Source organism: Vanessa tameamea, chromosome 11, assembly GCF_037043105.1.
Source record: "Vanessa tameamea isolate UH-Manoa-2023 chromosome 11, ilVanTame1 primary haplotype, whole genome shotgun sequence".
In the NCBI taxonomy this organism is placed as follows: Eukaryota; Metazoa; Arthropoda; class Insecta; order Lepidoptera; family Nymphalidae; genus Vanessa; species Vanessa tameamea.
Genome location: NC_087319.1, coordinates 11120137 through 11147167, shown reverse-complemented (window position 1 = coordinate 11147167; position 27031 = coordinate 11120137). Strand labels below are relative to the sequence as shown.

General features: G+C 33.7%; 5 protein-coding genes across 7 annotated transcripts in view; 3 read left to right on the top strand and 2 right to left on the bottom strand.

Moving 5' to 3' along the window:
• Positions 1-1508, bottom strand: part of LOC113396189 (uncharacterized) — a 95493-nt gene extending 93985 nt beyond the window's left edge. The window contains exon 1 of one of the 2 annotated variants that reach the window (XM_026634024.2): positions 1207-1508. In XM_026634024.2, coding sequence (XP_026489809.2) covers positions 1207-1341 — 135 coding nt within the window. In that variant the 5' untranslated portion in view covers positions 1342-1508. The remainder of the gene's footprint in view (positions 1-1206) is intronic. The other variant, XM_026634023.2, reaches the window with a different exon arrangement.
• A 4357-nt stretch (positions 1509-5865) lies between these two features.
• On the top strand, positions 5866-6796 carry LOC113396199 (SRR1-like protein). Its single transcript, XM_026634042.2, has 2 exons — positions 5866-6038; positions 6112-6796. The coding sequence occupies exons 1-2, from the start codon at positions 5896-5898 to the stop codon at positions 6794-6796; spliced, it is 828 nt and encodes a 275-aa protein (XP_026489827.2). The 5' UTR covers positions 5866-5895.
• LOC113396195 (short/branched chain specific acyl-CoA dehydrogenase, mitochondrial) lies at positions 5906-16215 on the bottom strand. Its single transcript, XM_026634036.2, has 9 exons — positions 15940-16215; positions 15727-15850; positions 11800-11900; positions 10707-10913; positions 10102-10272; positions 8766-8929; positions 8494-8638; positions 7933-8068; positions 5906-7790 (listed from the first exon to the last, which is right to left on the bottom strand). Exons 1-9 carry the CDS (start codon positions 15967-15969, stop codon positions 7612-7614), a joined length of 1257 nt encoding a protein of 418 aa, XP_026489821.2. The 5' UTR covers positions 15970-16215; the 3' UTR covers positions 5906-7611.
• Positions 6817-7262, top strand: LOC135193288 (uncharacterized protein). The gene has a single exon (XM_064216175.1). It carries the CDS (start codon positions 6817-6819, stop codon positions 7138-7140), a length of 324 nt encoding a protein of 107 aa, XP_064072245.1. The 3' UTR covers positions 7141-7262.
• Positions 16216-18256: 2041 nt separating the features above from the next.
• Positions 18257-26300, top strand: LOC113396192 (BLOC-3 complex member HPS1). Of its 2 annotated transcripts, none has more exons than XM_026634034.2 (11): positions 18257-18459; positions 18780-18926; positions 19902-20014; positions 20098-20319; positions 20403-20533; positions 20827-20962; positions 21357-21480; positions 22948-23223; positions 25096-25254; positions 25593-25792; positions 25952-26300. In XM_026634034.2, the coding sequence occupies exons 1-11, from the start codon at positions 18364-18366 to the stop codon at positions 26127-26129; spliced, it is 1782 nt and encodes a 593-aa protein (XP_026489819.1). In that variant the 5' UTR covers positions 18257-18363; the 3' UTR covers positions 26130-26300. The 2 variants fall into 2 exon arrangements, with proteins under 2 accessions (XP_026489819.1, XP_064072320.1); XM_064216250.1 differs by having other exon boundaries at positions 22948-23228; positions 25107-25254.
• The last annotated feature ends 731 nt before the right edge of the window (positions 26301-27031 follow it).

Here is a 27031-nt window from a genome sequence, read left to right as displayed (position 1 = left end):
TAAATAATGTTGATATGGCGGTCTCTTTGGATGGACACCAAGCAGCAATACTTAATATTGATGTGTTCCGGTCTGAAGGGTGAGTGCTAATCTTGCATGTTGATACAATCAAATTCATTTATGGCAGAGCAGTCTACAATATATTGTGTTATTATTTCTATCTGATATTTGCAGTAGGTAATGGCTTACTCATTCTAATGTGGCGTCCTTCCATAAACGATGATATCATATCATTACACTGTATAGCGTACTAAACAGTACCATGTCCAATAATAGACTACAAAGAAAAGGAACTCAGAATTGTGATCACAAACAGGATAATTCAAGGTTAAAACGTTTCGCAGTTAAAGTCCAAGTCAGAAACTTTATTCAATAATGATTTTACTCTTATAAATCATTAGAAATTTTCCACATGTCAAATGTAATCTATTACATCTGTTTACGTATACATTTATGACGTATCAGATTGACCGTGGTCGTGTGATCACGTCGGGTGCAACTCTGTCGATATGTCCGTGTTAGGCAAAAAAAAGGTTTGATCATGAGAGTCAAGATCCATATCCCAGTGAATAGAATAGACGGATCTTAACCAAAGAATGGATTTTAAAATCCAGATAAACGATTAAATCTAAACAGATTCTGAATTTTGTTTGTAGGTAAAATTGGTATGGTGAACGGTGATGAAGAAAACTGCATATATTGAATGAAATTGTCCAACTCATGTATATACATATAGTCACTCAGTAAAGCAGGATATGAAGCACATAAGAAGCACTAATATGTCCATGTGGACAAGTTAAAATGTTTAAGAAAATTTTGGAATACGTCAACGGCCATCAAATACGGAGGAACAAATCAAATATTATACAATTCATATTTTTTGTGCTAATCTAACATTATGTCGACAACAGGTTTTATTAGTTTAAAAAGAAAGATTTTCATTACGTAATGTGTGTTGAATCGTATGACTTATAGAAAAAGTTAGTAGTTAGTAACTCAGAACTTGTTTTTATTTATTTACGATCGCAATTAATCACACACAGAATTTTCTAATAAAGACACAACAAGCGCTGTATTTTCCAATAAAAAATAATAATCCATGATTATAATTTGCCTAGGTTATTTAGGTTTGTGTAAGTGATGTATTTGATTAATTTGATTATTACATAATCGATGTGAAAAATAAATATGTTCATAAAGGCTTACATTTAAATCATATCCGCTGCCAAGCCATTTGTGTTTACTCAGGATATTCCAAACATATTTCCTTCTCCACCTTGCCAAGAGTCCATCATTGCTCTTCCGACGTTTCGAATGCCGGTTAACTACATAGCGTTCCATAGTTTACACAAATTAACCGAACAATTTACAACACTACGAAATAAAAGACGATACGTGCGTTTCACAGACGTGCTAAAACTAAATGCATTAAGAAAAACAAATCATGAACACCGTAGCACACTAAAATGTTATATAAAAAAAAACGCGGCACATGAATTAATTATGTCTATCTGAATAATTTACTATTACGATAACATTTACGACTAGAATGTTTTGATTCTATTACTGATTTTAGAAAGTTTGTCTATGATATAGAAATTAAAGTTCCAAATTTGAAATTCGCGCGTTCAATTCCCAGGAGGCGACGTCCTGTGACCGAAAGTGCACGAACAATAACATTAGTCGGTTACTTTGAGTTTGAGCCTTATTCGTGTTACGGTATGTTGGAACGAATACAGGCGTGATTTGAATGCTGTGTACATAGTTTTTGATTGTCGCACCATATAAATCGGACAATAGACGCTCAATATGCGTCGCATCAGTTTGCCTTCCATGTTAGTAGGTAATTTTCCTAACCTAAATACTTGATCAAGGACGTATTTTGTGTGAGAATAGATAATATGTACATGTTGGGCCATGACTTCAAATTATATGACCTAAAAAAGAACTTTCTTTATGTTATGGGTTAAAATAGATTATTAATGCAATTCGTGTGTCGAAAATTAACTGCATATTTGTGTATTTACAACTGTAGAGACAATTATTTAAATACTTTTATCGGTAATTACAATTGCATTAACTGGCACTATATAAGCTGCCTATGTTCATTGTCAGTTATAGAGTTTAGTTAGGGTTGTGAAGCGAATGAAACATAGGCGTAGGAAGTATTATTTCTAAAGAAACCAAGCACAAACAAACATACAGCGACAAACGATCCTATTCAATCGATTAAAAAAGCATTACAAGGTAATTCCAGTGTATGGCAAAGCATACTATATATATAAATATTATATTAGGCTTAAAAAAATGTCTCCCATAGGTGGATGAAAAGGTAACCAGATGACAAAAATTGTACTTGCTGGATTGTTTCCGATAAAAAATGTTTAAGTTAATTATGATACATGTATTGTTATAATTTTTAAATGATTGACTTATTCAACTCCTAATTACACTTTACAAGAACCGAACCTCTCTTTCATTAACCCTAACCCCTCGCCTGATTGCCTCCACTGGTGACAGGAGGGCTGCTTAATGCCCAGAGGATTTATCTGTGCCAAAAAGGCACAGATTATTTCGCCAATATCACATGCGGAATAAATGTATCCAAAAGGCGTATTACCGTAAGTCAGTTGTCAACATTTCACGTTCGAGATACGAAGTGAATTTTTACAGAATCGCACAGCTGTACTGGGGCGAAGAATCAATCCAATAGCAAAAGCTTTCCGACGATCGCAGACCCCACATAAACGAGATTAAGGCAAGAATATGACGATGGACTGTAAGGAAATATTCGTAAAAATTATATTAATTGCTTTTTGTTTTTTAATAAATCTTTTACGTGTCCTTGATTTCACGCACCGTGTTCACTCTCGTGTATAAAATATTTCTAGTGAAACTTGTTTATTTTTCTCACAACTGGCCAATTAGCCCAATTGCTTATACTGCCGCACCATGTTACGCTCTTACTTTATCAAGGTTAGATAAAACTTTGATAACTTGATTGATTATTATAACAATTGACATATATTATATTATAAGTAGAAGGAACCATGTAGGCCGCGCATCGAATTTACCTAATGTAGATATGGGGCTCAAAATATAGAAAGCTCTGACTGAGTTTTTAAGTGTTCTATATTTTGTATAAAGAATATTTGAAAAAATACCCAATTGTTGAATATAGATATCTTCAACATTTGTCTCGTATAATAAAACTGTAGAAACTATTATAGGAAATCAAACAGTACTACATATAATAAGTAAGATGAAGACAATCAATATCTTTTAATTGGTACTCCCATCTGCGTAAATATCACTTACTCATGAGATATTCTACCGCCAAACAGCAATACTTAGTATTATTGTATTTGTATTTAAAGGATGAGTGAGCCAGTGCAACTACAGGCACAAGGGACGTAACATCTTAGTTGCCAAGGTTGGTAGCGCATAGGCGATGTAAGGAATGGTTATATTTTTTAAATCGCCAATGGCTATGACGGTTGTGACCGCTATTACATTTGCTTTTTTTACATTAACAGTCTGTAAATTTCCCACTGCTGGGCTAAGGCCTCTTCTCCCTTTGAGGAGAAGGTGTGGAGCATATTCCACCACGCTGCTCCAATGCGGGTTGGTGGAATACACATGTGGCAGAATTTCATTAAAATTATACACATGCGGGTTTCCTCACGATATTTTCCTTCAACGCCGAACCCGAAATGAATTATAAACACAAATTGAGCACATGAAATTCAGTGGTGCTTGCCTGCGTTTGAACCCTAAATCATCGGTTAAGATGCACATGTTCTAATCACTGGGCCATCTCGGCTATAAGTCATCATAAATCTGTGACCACTATAAATCAATCTTATTTTACTACTATTATAGATATTAACATAAGAATTAAAAACATTACGTGCTTATTTAAGCAAATATGAATTAAAAATAGTTACTGTATCAATCTTGAACGCGTGGAATGTGTGGCGAGACGAGGTGTTATACTTTTGATGAAGCTTTTTGCACCAATACTCCAAGGGCCAAATGATTCGACAGGAAATGGAACAAAAAAGTAATTTGACATAATACACGAATATTTAGATCTATTTTTTGCTTAATCTTTTTCTTAATTGTTTCTCGGATATGAGACGGGGCCAACGTGTCAACGCATGTAGCGTCCCACACAAGGGCCCCTCCTCGTTCCCAGGGAACCAATGTTAATCCATCAGGTCTTTTACCATCATCACGACTAATTCCACGAGGCTCAGTATAAGGTAAAAGCAAATAGTTGTATGGATAGATGTGTGTTACTCAATCACGCCAGAAAGGCTGAAACGGAAGTATGGAATAGTGATGCATTATATCTAAAGGAATACTTCGACTATTAATTCATTAAATTCCTCTCCTACCGTTGCTGAATCATTATTAAAAAACAATGTGGAAGAATGTAATATTAGTTTTAAATTTAATACAGTAAGTGTAAATGATGTTATAAGTTCCTTCAGATCACTAGATATTAAGAAAACGGCCGATCTGTGGGGGATCTCTGTTAAGGTAGTCAATTCAATCACTGATGTAATCGCACCCTATCTTGTCACTATATTTAATAATTGTGTCCTTAGTGGCGTGTTTCCTGACCTCATGAAACATAGTAGAGTATTACCAATATTTAAGTCAGGTAGTACATCAGACCCCAACAACTATACTATCAATGTACTATCAACTCTTAGCAAGATCTTTAAAAAGTTATTACTAAATCAAATGCTAGTACATTTTAACAATAACAAGTTGCTACACAAGAAACAATTTGGATTGTTGTTGTTGATGTGTTGAGCTCGTTAAAAATATTTACAAGGCCTGGGAGGAGTCACAAGATACCTTAGGGATATTTTGTGATTTATCTAAGGCCTTTGATTGTGTGCAACACGAAACTTTGGTCAGGAAGCTACGTCATTATGGAATTAGGGACACTGCACTCAGTCTTCTGATTTCGTATCTGAGCAATCGGATTCAGAGGGTTGATGTAAATGGAAAGAGATCTCCCGGTTCTCCAGTTACTGTGGGGGTCCCTGAAGGATAAATTCTTGGGCCATTTCTCTTCCTTGTTTATATAAATGACCTGCCACACCTCCTAGGTGATAAACTCGAGATAGTATTGTTTGCTGATGACACTTCTTTAATTTTTAAAATAAAAAGACGTATTTCAATATATGACGATGTGAACAATGCTCTCTCTGAAATAGTAAATTGGTTTAGTATTAATAATTTAATGTTAAATAGTAAAAAGACAGTAGAGTATAACTTTAAGTGTTTTTTTCTCAACATCAAAAAATCATTCTTTTTCCTCTTCTTCTACACTGTAACTTTTTGCCCATTAACTTTCAGCGAAAAACTTGAGATAACAATTTTGCAGTGGATAGAATTTCGTATGGTTATTTATAAAAAAAAAAAAAAAATTCAATATATTTTCACTAGGAAAGGAAACTTTCCTACGCTTTAACTTTATGTCTAAGATATTGAACTTATTTTTTTTTGTTCGTTTGTATTGAAGAAACGTTTGACATACATTTATTTAAAATAAAAAACTAAAAGTTTAATAAACATAAATTCTATTCAATTCTTAGTTTAATGGCTTTTAGTTGTGCTAATGAAAACAAATTAAAGGGCGGCGAACGAAACGACAGTCGTAACTCCTACTGTATTCAATGAAAGAGTGTTGCCACTTGTCAGAATCAAGTTTTAATGTTTGCTTTTGTCATACACAAGTTAAACATATTCAAAAAATACTTTCATAAATTGATGAAAAACTCTTTAATAAAATAATTAATAAAAATAAGTTTTATAAAACAAATAATGGTCCACTAAGTACACCACTATTGGTGTACTCACTACTCAGTCTTAAAAATGTCAGAACCGAAATTTGACAGTGATGGTTTTCAAATTGTTAAAATTAAAAAAGGTCTAAAAAATAAATCAACAAAAGTACCTTGTAAGAATATATATTTCGAAAAACAAGAAAATAAAATAGACATCGATAAATCATATAGGTAAATTCATTTTACAAATTACGGCAATATATTTGAGGTTATACAAATGTTTTTAATTCATATTTATTTTTAGGCGTATTCAAATCTGCGTAAAAGATCTAGAGGTCTCGGAATATTGGAAAAACGCGACTAAAGCTGTGAGTAATACTTTAAAACATAAAAAAATTGTAGAAATAGTATGTTTTGGGCTCGGTCATATAGGCGAATGTAATATTTCGCGATATCAATTAGCATTATTGCTGTGCTTAAAGAACACTTTTAAACCTGAAAAAATATTCGTACACGATCCGATATTTTACCTTGATGAATGTGAAATTCTCAAAAAATTTGAATTAAATGTTATTGAAGAGAACACGGAAGGAAGTTACATAATAAACAGGCATGGGGTCACCTTAGTTTATCTACCACATTGCCCAAAACAACTCACAAATAACTTTCTTTGGAGCAATTGGACAGAGAATTTAGAAAATTGCATTCTTCTATGTAACAGTTTTACATCTCTAATAGAAAATAATATAAATCGAGTTGTTAACGAAACTGTTCCATTTATTTATAAAATATATCCATTTGTTCATGAAGTACTGTTAGAAAATACTTTCACATATAACGACATATTTAATGATTCATCATTACACCACTTTCCTAGTGATAAACTTAAACTATTACCCAAAGGTTTTTGGGACAAACAAGAAAAACCAAAATACGAGAATACTGAAGAATTTATAACTTCATTAATGATAGAAAAGTTGACAATCTGAATTTGTTTGAAGGTCTGACAATGGCATCGATAACAACAAAGCCCGCTCTTGTTACATTGAGACAAGTGCTGTCTGAATTACGGAAGCAAGGTTCCACAAAAAAACTAACTGAAAACCAAATGGCTAGATATGTTTTAAGTCAATATAGAAAGCATCAGACCACTGATCAGCAGCTCTGCAAAGCGGCAGATGAGATGCACTACAAGGCTAAAACATATTTTGAATACTTACACTTTACTCGAAAATATAAGGAAATAAATTCTGAATTCAAAGGAAAAGGAGAGAGGAGCGTTGAAGAAACAGCTAGAATGGTTGGTTTTAAACTACCACATGATCCAAAGTAAAACAATTTAATCAGTTTGGAAACTTTTTATTAGCTTTTATATATACAAAATAAATGTCATTAAACAACATTCAACTTGTTATTAATAAATCTTATTACAAAAATATAACAGTTTAGATATTATGTTCTGTATATATGTTGTCACCATTTTTTTGTTTGTATGTAGTTCATAATTAGCTTATGTAAATTGTAGATAATATTATATTATGTATAATATATAAATGTTTTATTTTCTATTCAAATATCTTCGAAAATATCAATGTTCGCCCTTAAATCTTGGTATAAACCCAGTATGACTTTTTTAACAAAAAAAAAACAATAAATGAATATATTTTTCATTAAAAATAAATGGAAATAGTTGTGTTGTACATGGTAAATAGGAGCTGGGTTCCTTAAAAATTATACATGGTTAAATTTTTCGAGGAACCTTAAATGCTTAAACATCAGTGTTGCCAGATCTTAATTTTTTATTTTACTGTGTGTATTCCTTTTCTATGTATTTTGCTATGGTCTGCAATTGCATGTTACTGGTTCCTTCATAGATAGTTCCTATTTTAGCATCTCGGAAGAATTTCTCTTGAGGGAAGTCACGGGTGAAACCAACGCCACCCATAAAGTCGATACATTTTGAGGTCAAAGTTTGAGCGATTTCTGAAAAACAAAAACCAAATTTTTAAACTTAGAACAACTCATACCACGCTTAATGTACAAAGTTTTAAACCAATTACAACCATTTCTTTAGCCTTCTTGAAATAGGATAGTCAGAAGTAAGAAAAGTGTATTTATCCTCTACCTGAAGCGAAATATTTAGCCATAGCGGCTTCCTTGACGAAGTCTTGCCCGTTCTCTTTGAGACGCGCTGCGTTATAAGCGAGCAGACGCGCCGCCTCTAATTGAGTCTGAAGGTGCGCTATTTGATAGCTGATACCCTGGAATAGCAGACCACGTAAATTATCTTGTTTGTTTTTTATTTGTAAGGTTGTTTTTAATATGTGTTTTTGAAAAGAGCAAAAAAATATCCCGCTGAGTTTCTTTCGCCGGTTCTTCTCAGAGAGGTGGTAGATTTTTGACTATCAATAAACAAGTGTAAACACTTCTATATTGAATAAAGATTTTTGACTTTGACTTTGAGTGTAGCCAGGAGAGGGATCCTGCCTAAACACATTATAAAATTATCGATTAATTCATTATATCAAACTTCAAATAAGTTATGTTGGCCGATATGAGCCACTCCTTCAATTTTTATCGGAGTCTGACCAACTGAGCAGCATGTATTATTATAAGTACACAGTTGTCTAGTAACAGGCGTGCCTGAAATTCGGCCAGATGTTTCGTTCTATAGTATTTCAAATACCTGATAAGAATAAATCTTGTTGCCAAACTGCTTCCTCTCTAACGTGTAAGGGATAGTGGCGTCCATACATCCCTGACAGAGACCGATCATTTGCGCGGCGATACCGATGCGGCCCTCGTTTAAGAAACCGGCTGCATACTTGTATCTAAAGAAATTAAACTTATATTTTAGTGATTTGCCTTTCGGTTGATGATTGTGAGCTCGTGACCTTAGGCAGAACAATTCAACGATGAAAGAGATCAGATCAGAGGAGTTAAAACAATACAACTAACCCTTTTCCATATTCTCCAAGAATATTCTCTTCCGGTACTCTAACGTTGTCGAAGTGCACCATACAAGTGCCGGACGCGCGAATTCCGAGTTTGTTTTCCGGTTTGGCAACACTAAGACCGGGGTTGTCCCGTTCTACTATGAAACACGTGATGCCTCGGTAACCCTGGAAAAAATAATGTTCTAAAATTGAAACGGTATCTTAAAAATCCTTTACAAGAAAAGGAGCATGAAAAATGTGTAATCTTAATCAATTCTGTAACAATGTCCTGATACACGAGCTCATAGAGCTAAGTAAGGTAATAAAATTAATGGTATATGGTAAAAATACAGTATTATTCAATTCTTATCAGACACATTTTATATACGTCATTTATTTTGCGTGTTTAACGATAGATTTAGAGAGAAAATGTTTTTCAATGGTAAACTTTACGTAATATCATTCTATAATATAATATTTACATTACGTTACTGTGCGATTAATTCATTGCATCATCATTTTGATAAAGATGGGTCAGTACCGCTCAACTGATAGCTGAGAAATATTGCGCTGTTATGTAATAATAAATAATAAATATTGGACAACATCACAAACATTACTCTGATTCCAATGTAAGTAGCTAAAGCACCTCGTGTTATGGAAATCAGAAGTAACGACGGTACCACAAACACCCAGACCCAAGACAACATAGAAAACTAATGAACTTTTTCTACATGGACTCGGCCGGGAATCGAACCCGGGACCTCCTAGTGGCGTACCCATGAAAACCGGTGTACACACTACTCGACCACGGAGGTCGTCTAAATGGGGATCAACATTTTATTCCAATGTTGCCTACGGTACGTTTGCTTACGGCCAATATCTTTACGTCTATTCTTTTTTCCTTACATCGCCAATGCGCCACCAACCTTGGGAACCAAGATGTTATGTCCCCTGTACCTGTAGTTACACTGGCTCACTCACCCTTCAAACCGAAACCATACTGAGTATGTTGTTTGGGGGTAGAATATTTGATGAGAGGATGGTACCTACCCAGACTGGCTTGCTTAAAGCCTTACCACCAAGTAAATATATTATCTTATAAATAAAAATTTAGAATTTATTTCACAACGATATTGCAATTTAGCGTCAGTTCATATGCGAAAATGAATAGTATTCATTTACCTTAACATTAGACTATGTTACATTTTGAATTATATCGTCAATAGATACTGTATTTTTTTTGACTGGCAACTATAAAAAATATGATTATTAAAAGAAACAAAGTTAGATCATAACGAATATATTTTTGTTTACCCTTTGTTGCGTCTTTTTTTTAATTTATTTTGGTTAGTTACCTTTGAAGGGTCAGCATTAGCCATAACAAGGAAGACTCCAGCGACATCGGAGTTCGATATCCACATCTTGGAACCGTTGATGATAAAGTTTTTTCCTTCTTTCTTTGCCACGGTTTTCAGGGAAAACGCGTCAGAACCAGATGTGGGCTCAGTTAAACAGAAACTACCAGCCTATAAATATAGAAATATATATAGAATTTTGTATATTTGGCAATGATTGGCAAATGTGTTAGAAATATTAATCATCCATTACACCGCCAATGCGTTTTGCAACCTTGGGAACCTATATTATATCCCCTGTAAAAGGAAACCTTAATTGTTTTCATGAAATAATATTTAAACATTGCGTAGATCGTCAAATGTTGATTGTAGTTAATACATATTATGTAACTAACATTCATTAGATTAGTACTTGTTTGCTTATATATTTCTTATTTTTTTAGTACAATTTACATGATAACGTACAAAATACGTACTATAATTTTTATTCTGTTAAAGAGTGATATAATTAATGTGTAATATTTTCTTTTTTTCCAAAACGACATACATATATTGGGCGTTACATACTGTTTGGTCATAAAAGTATATAAAAAAAAGTAACTTACGTATTCTGTGCATAACTTAGTCAAATACTTTTTTTTCTGCTCCTCGGTTCCTAACTTCATAAACAGCGAGTTCACCAGAGTATTGTGAATATCCACGTACGCTGCAACTGCAGGGTCGACCCTGGACAGTTCCTCCACCACCAACATCATGGTAAGAAATCCACAACCCGAACCGCTGTATTCTGTCGGGGTTTCGATGCCCATTAACTGGTAAAAAACATATCAAATATACTAATTCATAAATTCAAAGTATTCCGAATGTGTTTTGAAGCTATTAATCTGTACCTATTAAAATTTAAATGGTATGTTTTACTAATAAAGTTTTTAATCAATTCAAAGTGACAATTTTTGTCCAATTCTTTTCATGAAATAGTGTCCGATGAAATAATTAATTCTTTTTTTTTTATATTGGACTGAATATTAGTCATCATTACCATTAAAGTTTATTTCAATATTACGTGATGGTTTTAGTACACAAACAAACACACTAACTATATAATAAAAATTTAATTTCAAGCTAGAAACCTTAAAATAACCTGTCGATAATAATAGGTTTTAAGTGATTATATATAGAGTTATTTACATGCAAATTTCCAAGATATACCAAATAATATTATTAATGCAAAAGACGCCTGACCTTTTACGCAAGAGAGTAACCGGTCAATTTGATAGTAGTGATCTATAGATTATGAGCTTTTATCTTGCAAAAATGAACTGGAACTTGTGGGTTAAGACTACTTGTACATTTTCAGGTTTCCTTCTGACTTCGTATTAGGCTTATACTAAAATTGGACGACAATTAAATTATGACATCCACACAGGACAGTAGTCCCTTCTACTAGCTTAGCTCATACAGTTTCCTAGGCACATAAAACTGACTGATTGAACACTAATTAAGAATAACAGCATTGTAAAACTGTTTATTTGAAAAGAGCAACTATGCGATTTACTTGCCGTTCTTGACTGCTTTCCGAAACGGTGGTAGTGTTTAAATATTGACGATTCAAAAACGCTTCGCTGTGAAGTTTACTTGTATAAAATACATTTGATTTGATTTGATTAAAATATATTACGATTTAAAGTTAAAACTTACACCATTATCAAACAACATCTGCCGGATACTTTCGTCAATTTTGTGTTCGTCTTCCATTTTCTTGACCAGTGGTGCTATTTGTTCTGTCGCCAATTTTCTAACTGTAAGACAAAACGAAGATTGTAGACTACGAACATTAATAGACCTTATTTTTGTGTATGAGGTTCAAAAAACTAATAAATACTGGTGTATTTTTAGGTTTCACAATGAGTTGTGGCATCTTTAAGTCATTCGGAATGCGTTATTCATGTTTAAGTCAGCCGAAACGCGTTGTGACTTAAACAGACCACGTAACGAAAGACAAGACGCAACACGAGAATCCTAATTCCTTAGTTTCTACTCACCATATGCTTACTACTATCAATTGAATAGATTATTCGATGCGATACAAATATCTTACACGTATTCAATGAGCAGTCTTATTGACACAAATTCTAAAGACATTTACAGGATTTAAAAGACAATACATTGTAATAGAACAAGGCCAATTTTGATAGAACTTTTAAATCTTAATATCTACGTATTCCGGAGCAGTATTAGCATATTTCTACGAAGAGAAGAAAAGTTTTATTAAGTACCATTAAGTTTAAGCGAACAAGGACCAAGTTATTATAATAAAACAAAGGATATTTTGATAATGAATTCCCTCATCAGTCATCCTAATAAGTTAAAGGAATTATATATCTACTTTTTTGGATATTCATGTTGTATTATATCTAGATATTTGAATTCACTATATGACTTAATATAGTTTTTATGATCACATATAAAAGAGATCAGCACCAACATTAGCCTTTTAGTACAATGAGATTGTTTTCGGTAACATTTTGTGTCGATCATTATTGCCATTATTAGAGCCTTGACCCCGAAAAACATAGATGCCTCAATCATTTCTATTTATGACTTCGTTTAGAAACTATCTCATAAGAGGGACGGTCATGAAACTATATCATAAGAGCGTCCCTCTTCATGCCATGGTATGGTAATTACAGTCACCGAGCCGTGTGTACTATGTTATCGCTCGATTGCAGATTTTCAATTTTTAGCTTGAATTTGTTGTTAATATTTGTCCCCGCATGGCGCTTAGACCTAATCCTCTCGTTCTACCCGGCCGGCTGAGAACGAGATAGCAATATTTTCGAGTCCTGTCAAACTTGTGTAGACATTTTGTGCAAAATTATCAGCACCATTATCTAAATTGATCAAGTATTACATTAAACACCTACTTTGAAGTAAGCATGCGATTTTTATAAGATAGCTTATCATTTTATAATCATTTATAAACAACTCGTATTTTTGTTCTCTATTTATCGTTATCAGCGAATTTATTAGGATAACAAATGTCAAAAGGAACTTATTTAACTATAGAGATCATGTTACTATACAGATACTCCAATTCAATAAAGATTGTTATGTTGACATACGTAGGTAGATATATGGTAGATGTTCATTAGTGCATGTATGTGTGTGTGTGTGTGTATACGTTTTATTTTATCTAATACGTAACTAAGAAGGTAAAGAAAGTTGTATAAAGGTTTTAAGAACCGAGATGGCCCAGTGGTTAGAACGCGTACATCTTAACCGATGATTTCGGGTTCAAACGCAGGCAAGCACCACTGAATTTTCATGTGCTTAATTTGTGTTTATAATTAATTTCGTGCTCGGCGGTGAAGGAAAACATCATGAGGTAACCTGCTTGTGTCTAATTTCAACGAAATTCTGCCACATGTGTATTCTACCAACCCGCATTGCAGCAGCGTGGTCGAATATGCTCCAAACCTCCTCCTCAAAGGGAGAGGAGGCCTTAGCCCAGCAGTGGGAAATTTACAGGCTATTAATGTAATGTAAATTGGTTTTTTTCCGGCTAGGAAAGTGAAATTTTCGGCTTTTCTCTATTATAATAAGCGTGTATAAATATATAAGTACCTTCATCTTAATCACTCTGTTTATTAATAAAAAACCGCATTAGAATCGTTTACGAAAGCTAAGATTTTTAACTTCGTTTTGAGTTTGTTTTATATTATGTAGAGATCTAATTAGTTTGGTCTCCCTTAAATAACTATTTTCACTAACCACCGATTGGTAAGTTTTGTCACCTTTTAAATACCAATAATTTTGTTTTACTTTCGTATGTTAATTCATTGTTCGTAGTGCCGTATGTAAGTGAGATACCTACCGCGGCAATTGCGAAATTGGATAAATGATACGGTCATATAGCAACGTGAGACGCAAATGATTACAAAATTGTTCTGCAAAAAGGTCTCTTATAATATTTCACATTTCTACTTAACTATTTCCCGTTTCCTTGATAATAAATAAATATCGTAGAATTTTCTTTATTGCTTTGTATTTTTTAGTTGTAACAAATTAAGTTTTGTAACTTGCCGTCGTAAAACTATCGATATTTTAATGTAATCGATATCACACTACACTACAGATATCAATATTCGTGACTTCATGGGACATTTAGATGATATGTAAAATTTAAATTATTATCAATATTTTTATTTGATATTTACTTTCGTCTCTATGCTAAGGCCTGCTCTCTCTTTGAGGGAAGAGATGCAGCATATTCAACCACGCTGGCTTGGCGGCAGACCCCTTCACCGCCGAGCATAATATGAATTATAAGGACAAATTAGCAAATGATAGATAGATGTGCTTGCATGGGGAGTGAAGTCGTATTTTTCGATTAACATTCGTGTCCTAATCCAACCAATGAGCTATTGCGGCTTTCTGTTATTACAAACAAACCGTCTAGTGTCCATGAGCATTTTAGATACTATAGCGTTTTTTTAACTATTATAATTTACTAAACGTTTCTGAAACTATTCTTCGAATATTATCGGTCAAGGTCAATAACTAAGCAAATAGGTACATAAATGATAATGCTTACTCCAAATAATATCCTTATCGCAATAAAGTAGGGTATTATTATAAGACTTATGTAAGATACATAGATATTTACATTTAGTTTTGCAAAGCATACATTTTGAGGTCCAAAAAGTTTGTTGACATTACAAGGTCATGTATGATTGTGTGTGTATACGTGTTCGTAGCAATAGCTTTTTCACTACTGTTTAAAGAATTAATAAAAACCAACTTGCCTACTTCCTATATATATACTCGAAATATAACATCGAGCGTTTTTTTTTTAAATTAAGATGGATAAACTAAGAAACACAGATGTTAAATAGGAGTTTGACTGTGGAGTGTGGACTAATCAAAACTTCCGTAATCGTACATTTCTAAAGCTGATTTTCATTCAATCATTAATCGAATTTATTTATTTGAAGAAAAATATTGTTCAGTTTTTTATCTGTTGATTTATACAAATTAAATTAAAATATTTAAAACAAGGTTAAACTCTTTGAACCAATGTTTTTTTTCTATAATTGACATATTGTATTGTGTAGCTATGTAATAAAAAATGTGAATTTTATTTTCCTTTTTATAAATCACCCGATGTACATTTTAACTCGATTTTAATGTTACATAAGAATTACTTGAGCAATGTAATTACATTTATTACATAAAAAGCGATAACAACTTCTATTTGTCTTTGAAATCGTTTGTTCTATTCAATACGTCACAGTATGTACACTGAGACTAAAAGTGGAATTTTTCCAAACTATTTATTCAAAACAGTAGATATCAAAGTTCTATGTCAACATTTTTTTATTATAATAGAAATTAAAAAAAATTAAACACGAAGAATAATCCAGAATAAAATATGTTATTTTTATAGTTTAAAATAAAAGGTTGTAATTTATGCCTTACGTTGTTATACCTACATTCTATTAATAATACAAATAAAGAAAAAATAACTCGTTCATTCGACTCGTATACTTCTGTCGTATTTCAACAATAATATTCACCTATCAATCTATCAATGACGTAAAATAAAAATAATTAATTCATTGTTACTTGTGTCCTTCATGGCTAATTCATCTTCTGTCAACATTGATAGTGGTCGCGAAGGCGCCTCTGAGCTGAAATTCCTTTGCGGCTTCGCAACAGCTGCGACCGGCGTGCGCCATTGCTCCAGGATCTGCAACATCAGGACATTCCAAATTCAAATATATATTTTTTAGACACTTATAAGAGCACAAACATTTTTAATCGGTTCATAAAACACACCTTACTGCCAACGCGACGCAATGGGAACATCGTTATGTTCTTTTTTATTTATTTTTGCGATATGTGCGTGCGTGCTAAGCGCGAACCGAGCCGGAATACAAACTGGTTGATTTCATATTGGTTGTCAGTTATCTCACTTATACAAAGATAACAAATTCTACCTAATTGTTTTTGTTCACAGTTTGTTGAATGGAATTAATTTAATACTCTTTTTATTTTTAACGACACAAATGACACTAAGATCGGTGTAAAATGTGTTGATGGTATCGTGTAAGCTTTATAATCATTGTTTTAAGAGTGGTATTTCTTCGGCAAATGTTAGTTTGCAAATAGTATAAATTTACGTCACACATTGTTGAATTTGGTCCAGATCACCCTTTTATTTGTTCATATAATGCTAGGCACCTTATTCTATAAGATAAGAAGGAATAAATAATAAATATAATATGTACATTATGATAATTATGAATATTTAGTGGAAGTAAATTTAATGAATGACAAATATATTACAATTATTTTAAATACTTATTACACACAGCAAAGTCAGTAGCAGCACCTATTTCAATAAAAACCTATACTATACTAACGTAAACTCGCTTGAGAGGATAAATCTGTCTGTCTTTCTGCTTTCTCCTTCCGTACAAAGCACTGGAGACGAGATAAACTATAAATATGAATACAATGCTTTTTACAAGAATATAATATAGATCAGAATTATCCGTCTCGTTGTTTAGTAACTAGATATAAGGCCAAAGATCAAATCAAATTAATTTTATTCAAGTAAACTTCACAACGAAGCGTTTTTGAATCGTCAATATTAAAATACTACCACCGTTTCGGAAAGCAGCCTCCAGCGAGAAGAAACGATCGAACGATCGAAGGATCCTTAGGTTCTGGATACAAAACCCCAGGTCTGGTTGTTAAAATATTGTTATTTTTTGGATATAATGAGCCCGGTTTTAAGTACAATAAGCTCAGCTCAATAGATTTTGACCACCTCCTGGGATACCTCACCGATGGTCATCGGCGAAATGCACCGCAATGCGTGGCGCCTTAGTAGACCTTCTCTTCTCTTTTGTTCTTGGAATATTTATAAGCTAATATTCTATTCTAGATAATTAATGGTACTAAGTAGGTATACTCATTTTCTAAGTTATGTTTAGAATATGTTACTATGTTATAGTTAGAAGTGAGTCATTTATTTAGATAATAAATATATATGGACCAAAAGTACTTATCTTCTTTCGGTAGGACTTTGTGTGAACTCTTCGAGGTAGGTTAACAGCGACGATTGTAGTGTTTTATGGACGCAACTTTCTGACGAGTGTTTCTTTTTGAAAACATTTATCAAAAGCCTTTATGACACAAACTATAAAAAAACTGTTGTTATTAGACAATAAGCCCAGCAATTTCGTGACCACTAAAATTACTAACATTTACTATTTTTCAAAGAATTTGCAAATTATTTGAAGTAAATACTTACGAGATAAGTGTAGGTATCATTATTATTCAATGGTATAACCTATACAATTGCTGAATTCGTATTTCTTTCACTCAGGGGCATTGAACGGTTATAGTAGTTATCTGATTTTCCCCTGATCGACTTTAGCAACGGTGACTATTCTCAAAAGAGGCTACTCAACTAAGTGGTGTAGTAGTCCGCAAGTGTGTGCGCACACAGTTGCATTTCCTATTCCATCACTCTCAAAATCCGATGAGACAGCAAATCTGACGACGAAATGTTTTGGCTCTTTTATTGAAGGTTCTCAAGTCGTATCAGTTCGGAAAAACCACCGGCTAAAGCTGGTTCCACAGAGTGGTGGTGCGAGGCAGAAAATTCCTTTAATATGCTCTTCTGGAATTTTGGAAATCTAAATGGTGCTGATAAAACTTCGAATTCTGATGCGATGTCTGAAGATGAAATTCAGCAGCCAAGATTAATCCAAACAATTCCTCGAAAATGCAGACTGATACAACATCTCTACGCAAACCCAAAGGATCAAGCAGGTCGGAAAGAGCTTGATCGTCGATAACTCGAACCGTTCTGTATTATATACGGCCTAATGGTAGAAACTGGTACTCAGGAGGTCCCGGACAGAGTTCAGAGCAGCAGTCAAGGTGATGCAAAATTTGAAGAACATGTATCAAATATGAACTAGAACTACGTCGAATCAAGGAAATTAAAACGGTAAAATAAGTAGGTACTCATAATTACATTAAGCAGTTCGCTTACAACTAATGGCAACATCAAATTGAAATAGTAAATATGTCAGACAATTTGACAATTGACTATTGACAATTTTCAAATCTGACAGAATACACTGGCAGTCTGGAAGTTGTTTGTCTTTGTGTGTTATGTACTTGAGTTAGTAAAATTAAATTAATAAATTATTTAACAGCCCAAAATCTTATTAACTAACAGCAATGAAAGCTGTTTTGATTTTTGATACTGTAAACGATTTACTCTTTTCAAAATGGGATGACGACTTTATACTTCGAATGAAATCTTTTAATGGTCAGGTAAGTTAATTAATATTATTCTTCATTCCATCAAAGCATTAAAATTACTACAGGTTTATGGTTAACTTCCTAATTTAATATAAACTCAACTCCTTTATGTTTAATTTGCACCTTGTTGCAGGTTCAATATATAGGTACTTAAACTTTTTTTTTCTAATACCAGTTTGAAAAGGTCAATTCTAAATGTTCTACACATTTCCGCAAAAAACATCGTAAAAAGTAAAACGGGTATTTAATATAATGATAGAATCTAAATGTTTTACTCATTAGCATTGAGTAACTTAATTATTATTAAATGGGAAATTGTTTGGATGTTTTAGGAAAAAGATGTAAACATCAGTGATAGTCATCATGTATCACAGTTGTTGTCTCCAATTATTACATCACAACGTGTGATGGCAGCTCAATTCAGTAACACATATACTTCTATGCAATGTAAGGATAACACCACAATTGTTTTTGATGAGGTTTGTACCAAAAAAAATTAAGTTATTTACTTTCAATATATTAACTTTTTGGATATTTTTTTAATATTCCTTAACGTTCGTCAGTCTCTCATCATTTATAATATGCTTGTGTTAGATTAATACTCAAATTTAATAATTTGTTATAAATTAATATATTAACTGACAGGTCATAATTTGTTGTGTTCAAATATGTTAGCTATGGTATTCGTTATAGATTCATGAAAAATATATTTTTTATTCTTAGTAAAGTTGTTATTGTTATTTTGGAAGTCAAATTAAAGTGAATTTAAAGTTCATGTCAAAAAAACATTGATAAATAAAGCACATTACTCAATACAAGATTATATTAAAGATAAAAATGTGTGGGCTTAGTAGTTGGATATATACAAATTGAATTGTACCTTACTGACATGTCTAATTAAAATGGTGGAAAAGAGTTCTTCTCGGTAGAAAATACTTTTCGAGCCAGTGGAAGATTTATATTTAATTCAACACACTAATATCAGATTTAAGAGTGCTTTTATGCTCCTACTTGAATAGAGAATATTTTGATTTTATTAATATATAGTTAACCATTGTTATATATCTATGTATGTGGAGCTATTATCATATGGCAAGGTTTGTTCATCTTTTAATTCTCATGCCATAGATATACAAATATATACAATATACATATACATATATATTTTTAGTACACAGTAGAATGGTGAGCTATTTATTAATATTTTAGGTATAAAATACTAATGACCTGAATGGCTTGTCGGCGTAACTAGAGAACTCAGGAAAAACAACTCTTTCTCCCAGTAAAAAATCTGCAATTAGATTATTAGTTCTGGAGATTACCCCCTTACATACAAACAAACAAATATTACCTACTACCTTAACTATATTTATAATATTAATTAATAATATAGCTAGATAGATTACCATTAAATGAATCACCAATTATGTTACAACTTTATTAATAAATTGCAGTGGTTAGACCATGTGTTCATGATCATCAGTGAAGATGATCTTGATGATTCGCACCAAGAACTACTCGATTGTAAAACTCTTGTGCAGCATATCTGTGGACAGAACATTAACCTGTAAGTGTTAATATGAAATAATTTTAGCTTAGTACTAGACTTATTCAAAGATGTTATCAAGTTTAAATTTATTAACCTTACAGTTTACATTCCTCTATATACCAGGATTGGTTATCAGTACTTCTAGAAAGCCGTGGGAAAGGTGACTCGATTCCTGGTGCAAGTGGTGTGATTGGTGAATCTGGAGCAACAGGAGCGGCCCTTAATGCTTTGAAATCTGTTTCAAAAGATATCAAATGTTCCCCAAATCAACACTATCATCTGATGTTGTTTGTGGGCGATAAGATGTTATCGTTGTACTCAAGGTAGACTTCTTTCATTTTATTTTTATATGTTTTAAACATATATTATTTATATATGTAGTTACTAATAATCTATAATATTTTAGCCGTGGCTGTGAAGATCTTATGCCACCAGATGTGATACTTCTGAGTATCCAGTGCATAGCAGCTCAGGAATATTGGCTGGAATTACGGGACATTAATGATGGTGATCATTGTGAAAATGCTCATATACCTTGTGAGTATAATATTGAATGTAATTTGTTTATAAGCTGTTTATTGTAACTATAATTTATACTCTAAAGGACTCAGGAATAAGGTTCACTTCTACCAGTGTTTTTTTTAGAATTCTATCATTAACTCTGGAGAGTACCCCTTACATACAAACAAACTTTACCCCCTTTATAATATTATGATAAATATAATAGATACACAAAATTCTTAAAGTTTTTAAGTTTTTTTAGTTTTTTAAATTATAATTGCAAATAATGTACGATTACTAAAAGACTAAAGTTATTATATTTGTTTAAGGGCTATCCGAGGAGAACAGTGCTATAGTGAATCTCTGCGCGGGTTCGACTGGATCTCCTTGCGCTCCGCACTCTCTACATCTCGCTGAAATTGCACCCAGAATTATATTTGCTGTTCTTATTGATATGGAGTTAAGGTATTTAATTAGTCACTAACATTAGCCGCAGTGACTTCGCATGTGAATTCATATAACAACATTTTTGTGACACAGGGGAAATATAGTACTAAATCCCTAAGGTTGGTGCATTGGAGATGTAAGGGGTATCTGCTGCCTACCTATATAAAAAAAATTATGTATATGTCTGTACTAATTTCCGTCATATATAATATCGTCTTGGAGTGAAAAAAATATGTAATTTTGAGTGGGTTGATTTATTGTTGATGATGATAAATGCAAGAGGGGCTCTTTGAAGTTAAAATTCGCAAAGCCTTTACAAATGATCTTCTTCCTTAAATGTCATCTCCAAATTTTATTTATCTGTGTGTGTAGAACTATTGATGCCGCTGATGAAGTTAATATTTCTTTACAGAGACATTGGTATTTCAGTCCACCTGTCTTGTCATATTTTATCAAATTTGCGAAGACTGTTGTTGCAGAGAAACTTAGAAGTTTTACCAAGTACACTTGATTCATTGGAAGTTGCACTGAAAAAGGTAAATAAAGTTCAGTATTGCATACCTATTCACTACAATAAAATCATACTATAATAATATATCATAGAATCAAACGAGTCAATATTGCCGAAATAATTATTCTATTCTATTGAATTCTTATTGAAACACGAGGCTGTAAGACACACTCACTAACTCCAGATTGCTACTGGTCATTTATTAACAGAAATTACATCAAAGGTGTCCCGCCCGTATTTCTGATTTCGTATCTAAGTACTTAAATATAAAGATCATTTTTGAGTGGCAGGTGCGCTCCGATATGAATCCATTTTAGGTCCATTACTTTTTCACATTTATAAGGCTTACTCTATATTTGAAACAAACAGGATATTATTGCTTTTAATGATACATCACACATTCAGCCTACTCCAATCGAAGATTTAAAACCTTAGATTTACGTATTTCATGCGATTCGCTAATAACTCAGCTATATTGTGCACTACTGAGAGTTTATGATAAATATATCTTTATTTTTAATACAACACACACTTAACTACTTATTTCAACTTTCATTTTTCATCCAACATTCCGATATTAGTTTCGTCGACGTTCAAAATGCAATTTCTTCGCAAATCCATAGTGAATATCATAGATTAATGAATAAAGCATTCGAACAATGAAATCGCGTCAATTTGCTGGCAAATAAAAAAAATAAAATGTTTATTGTGTTACATACAATACTTAATCCGCCCTCTGTGGTCGAGTAGTATGTACACCGGTTTTCATGGGTATGCCACTTCGAGGTCCCGGGTTCGATGTAGAAAAAAAGTTCATTAGTTTTCTATGTTGTCTTGGGTCTGGGTGTTTGTGGTACCGTCGTTACTTCTGATTTCCATAACACGAGTGCTTTAGCTACTTACATTGGGATCAGAGTAATGTATGCGATGTTGTCCAATATTTATTATTATTATTATCTATAACAAGTTAGGAACCAAAACCTAGTAAGTTACTAGTCTGGACTAGTATTTGTGTTAGGATGGCCCGCACTTCCATTACAAAAAATTAAATGTATGTACAATATTTTAAAACAATGTAAATGAGTTAGACCAAACCTAAGATTCAAATGTTGTTTATTTAGCTTTTTTCCTGTTATGGTAGGAATAGAGTATACAAACGTAAAACTAATGCTTTCTTCATAAAGAAAATTTCACGAAGTTAAAGGCCTTCATATTTATAAATAATTTGTAAGCTTAGGTTAGAAAATACTATTTTCAATTGAATAGATTATAAAATATATTCTCTTTGAAAAAGATAAACATTACTGCTAAAGCACTAATATGCTGCTTTTGAATAGTGATTTTTAAAAATCACCGTTTTGCTTCAGCTTTAGCACTTAAGCGTTTTTCCCATTTTACCGACTGATTTTAAATAAAAGTATATGCAAATATTATTGTTTAATTAACGAAATATTAATATTAATTTTAGCAAATATGTATTTAAAATTTACAGACAACGGACGCTCTGCGTAAAAATAAAGCCAATGCCACACTGTGCGCTCGAGTTACGAGCCGAATGTTGGAACTGCGCAAGTCGTGCACCACCACGACTCCTCTGACACCGGAGACGACCGCCATCGCCATGCACACGGCCCTCGAAGCAGTCGTGGAACAACTCAAACCGGATATACCGAGTTTAAAGCTGGAACCGTCATTGAAAGAACTGAAGAACCTCCTATCTCCATACATCGAGTTCCTCGGCGCTAAAGCGCTGCGTTACTTCAGCTTGGTATCATATCCTTTACATAAAATATTTTCATTTACGTAATGAATATCGATTTGTGTCGTTTTTAGTAATATTATATACATACGTAGTACGTACATCTATAATAGTAGGGGAGACGAAGGGGGGATTTTTGCAGTGGCTCGAGCGTGTCAGATAAACATATAGGAAGAATCCTTGTACCCTTTAATATACTTTTATAAGGTATGGACCCTTAGTATGGGGGCGTGTGTTGAGGAGAGCCCGTCAGATTAGTAAAAAAAATCGATCCTCTGAAAAACGCGAGCGCGTCAGATTAAGTGATGACAGATTAATTACATTTAGAAAAGTGTATATTTCAATAATCTGACGATTTGGGCGTGGCGTTAAGAAATTAGCGAGCTCTGAAGTTGCAAAAAAAAAAAAATACATGTCGAAATACTTGAGCGCGCTTCAAATTTTTTTTAAATCGAAGGAAACAGCGTAGGAATCATAGAGATATAATAATCTGATGGTTTCCATGGGGCGTTTTTGTGTTTCTTAGACGCTTGACGCTTTCGCGTGTTTGTGGTGTTTTGTCTATTTAAAGTGATTAGTCTTACATCCATTATAATCATGATTGACGTAAGTATAACGTGTTTAAAGAAACTGGTGAAAAAATCAACAAAAAATCTCCAGAAACGTTAAAAAAGTGTATTCATGTTTTGGAGTATCGAAAAGTGAAGCCTAATGTAAGAAAATCGAGCAACAAATGGAAAAATGGAGCCAAGTTGGTTCCTTGCAAAACAACTACCTGAAGCTTATGAAGGTATTGTCATACCTCTCACACCTGATATTTTAGGAGATACTCCTGATTTAGGTACGTTTTATTTCATATATTATACTATCATAACATAAATATAACATAATGATCATAACCATTCTTGGTTACAGAACCCCGAGAAGACGAGGATGTCCAGGAAATTGAAGAAGTGGTATCAAACTTCGAAGATGAATCAGCCAGTGAAGATGATTTAACATTTGCATTCGTATATTCTATACGGGTCTCTATTTGATTTTTTTATTGATAAATTATACCTTTTTTATATATGAATACGTATACCTTGTTTCTAGAGTTCCTTTAAATCGGTCGGAATAAGAATAATCCTTCATGTAATTGTCAGATTATTATTCAGGAAGACTATCATATCAATATGAACCCCCTGCATAAAAATCTGACGCGCCGGAGTATCCCAGGATCACGTTTTTTTTTTACAGAAAATAAAATTAATTATTCCTATGGGCCGCATCCAAATCGTCAGAAATTTTAATACGACACTTTTGAGGGTTCAATATACATATACTATGAATTTCTGACACGCTCGAGTAACTTTTTTTTTTAATTTTACAACCGCTTGTTAAAGGCAGCCGCCTCGACGTAATCGTCAAATTAATATACAGTAGTTGTCAGAAATATAAAGCGCGTTTATACTGTTAATGGCTGCACGCTCGAGGACTTTTATACAAGGGTTTTTTTTTTACTTTTTAACAAATATTACCCGCTCTCCTCCCCACTAAAATAAAAAACTTGTAATGAACTTTTTCTTTTTAAAACATTAACGTTCAAATTCAATAAGTTTCGATGACGCTCGAGCAACTGCAAATTTAGCACCCTCGCCTGCCCTACTATAATGTCAATTCCATGTATTAAATGCCATTCGAGACGAGCACGGGCACTCGTAGCGTAGGTATTCCGAATTATTATTAAGATTAAATACAGATCTTCTTTATATCTGTGTTGTCAGAGCGTACTATAAAAACTTGAAAATTTAAATTTAAAAAAATCTATATTATGTTTCTTACTATTTTCCTCTTTTCATTTAAATCGTTTAAATCTATACAAACAATAATTCCGCTTAGCATGCACTCACTGGGGAGACGGTCCCGGGCGGCTCCCTCACGCACAAGTACGTGGAGGAGTTCCCCGGCCTCGTGCACTTCGTGTACGTGGACCGCCTCGCCGCACGCTGCCTGGCGCCCGACATGGCCGACTGCGTCGACATGCTCACTCCCCACACGGTAAGCCAGCCCGCGCCCGCTGGGACGCTGGGGCTCTTGCGGGGTGCCGACGCTGGGAACAGCCGACTGAGGGAACTTCGTTGAGTGCATTAACTAGTGACAGATAATCGATTAACAAGAAGCATTCCAACGGAGAGGTGGTGACGTCAGGTCGTAAAAAAACTGCCAAATTATAGTCGTTTTTTAAAATAGTTCAGAAAGGCGACGGAAATACGAAACATGCCCCTATAATATAATAAATTTAGATATTGCAAGAATTTGAAACTATCGATAATATCGACGTGACTATAATATCGATAGACTATCGATAGCATCGGTCCACCTTAACGTTGCGGCAGGTGCGCGCCACGGTGTCGCACGCGACGCGCGCGCTGCGCGAGGGCTACGGCGCGGCGGTGTGGCGCTGCGGCGCGCTGCACGTGTGCGCGGTGCGCTGGTTCGAGCGGCGCGGCGCCGCGCTGCGCCCCCCCGCGCCGCCGCACCCCGCCGCCGTGCGCGCGCTGCCGCCGCCCGCCGACATCCGCGGCGTCTTCTACAGGTGCATCCCCGACGCCTCCCCGCCTCATATCGTAAAACTTTCGCTTCTAATAATATTGTCTGCCACCTCATCGAAACTGTATAGATATGCTAGCTAGCCTCTTAACTGATTACTGTGGACGATTTAAACACTCACGTATATAACATTTTTCCTTTCCAGACAATTGACAGAATTAGCGTTCCCAAATGACAGCCAAGGAGTGAGCGTTAAAGAGCTGATCTGCATCCACCTGGGCCTGCTGCCGGCCTCCACCGCTGTGCAGCAAGCGCGCCGATTGGCGCATTCCGTCTACGAGATGACCGGGGAAAACATGACATTTGCTTCCGATTTACTTTAAATTTTACTTTAATTATAACAACATTTTCTTCCAAAAACCCGAATAAGAAAAAAAAACAAAGTTCAGAAAACCAACTTCGCAAAGATAGAAAAAGTGTTTTTTTTCTCAGTTTCAATTATCAAGATACAAGTATAAGTTTATCTAGTGTTTTAATATAACGATTAAAATGTACCACATCGAGTATAGTCTATCAATAATAAACTGTAGCTAGAACTTTGATTGATCTATCATATCATTAAAACCAAACTAATATTTTTTGAATTTTACGATTCACATAAAGCCTCTGCCATATTGACGATAATAATCAATGAGATTTCATGATTATTTTTTCTAATTATTTATGCATCATAAGCTCAGAGGCGAAAGAACAAAAATTGAGAAAACCTGCATGTGTCGGAATACAGTCTGCCACATTTGTATACATCAACCCGCTCTGAAGTAAAGTGGTAAAATAAGCTCATAAGCTGTATAGGAGATATGGTCCGTGCTCAGCCGTGGGCATCATCATTTAGTTACTTTCAAAAAAACTTACTATAAAAATGTGAATTTTGCAGTACCTAATTTTTATTCTAGTCAGTAAATATGATGTAGAACAATTGAATTCCATCAGAAAATGTTTTTATAATCTCTATGTAAGTAATATATAATTTAATACTATTTTTAAGTATTGTACCATTCCATTTGTTTATGAATTAAATAGTGTATAAATAAAAAATATTTTATTTAATAAATCAAACATAAAGTAACAGATTTTGAACCTTTGAATCCCAGAATCCTAATGCCACTGGTTTCTTCTGGGGACGGTGAGCGAGGTCTACTTAAGTAGTTTGATTTTTCATGTAGTTTCATCAGCATTAACAAGTGGCAAATCAAATTTATTAATAATGCGATTTTTTTTAGTT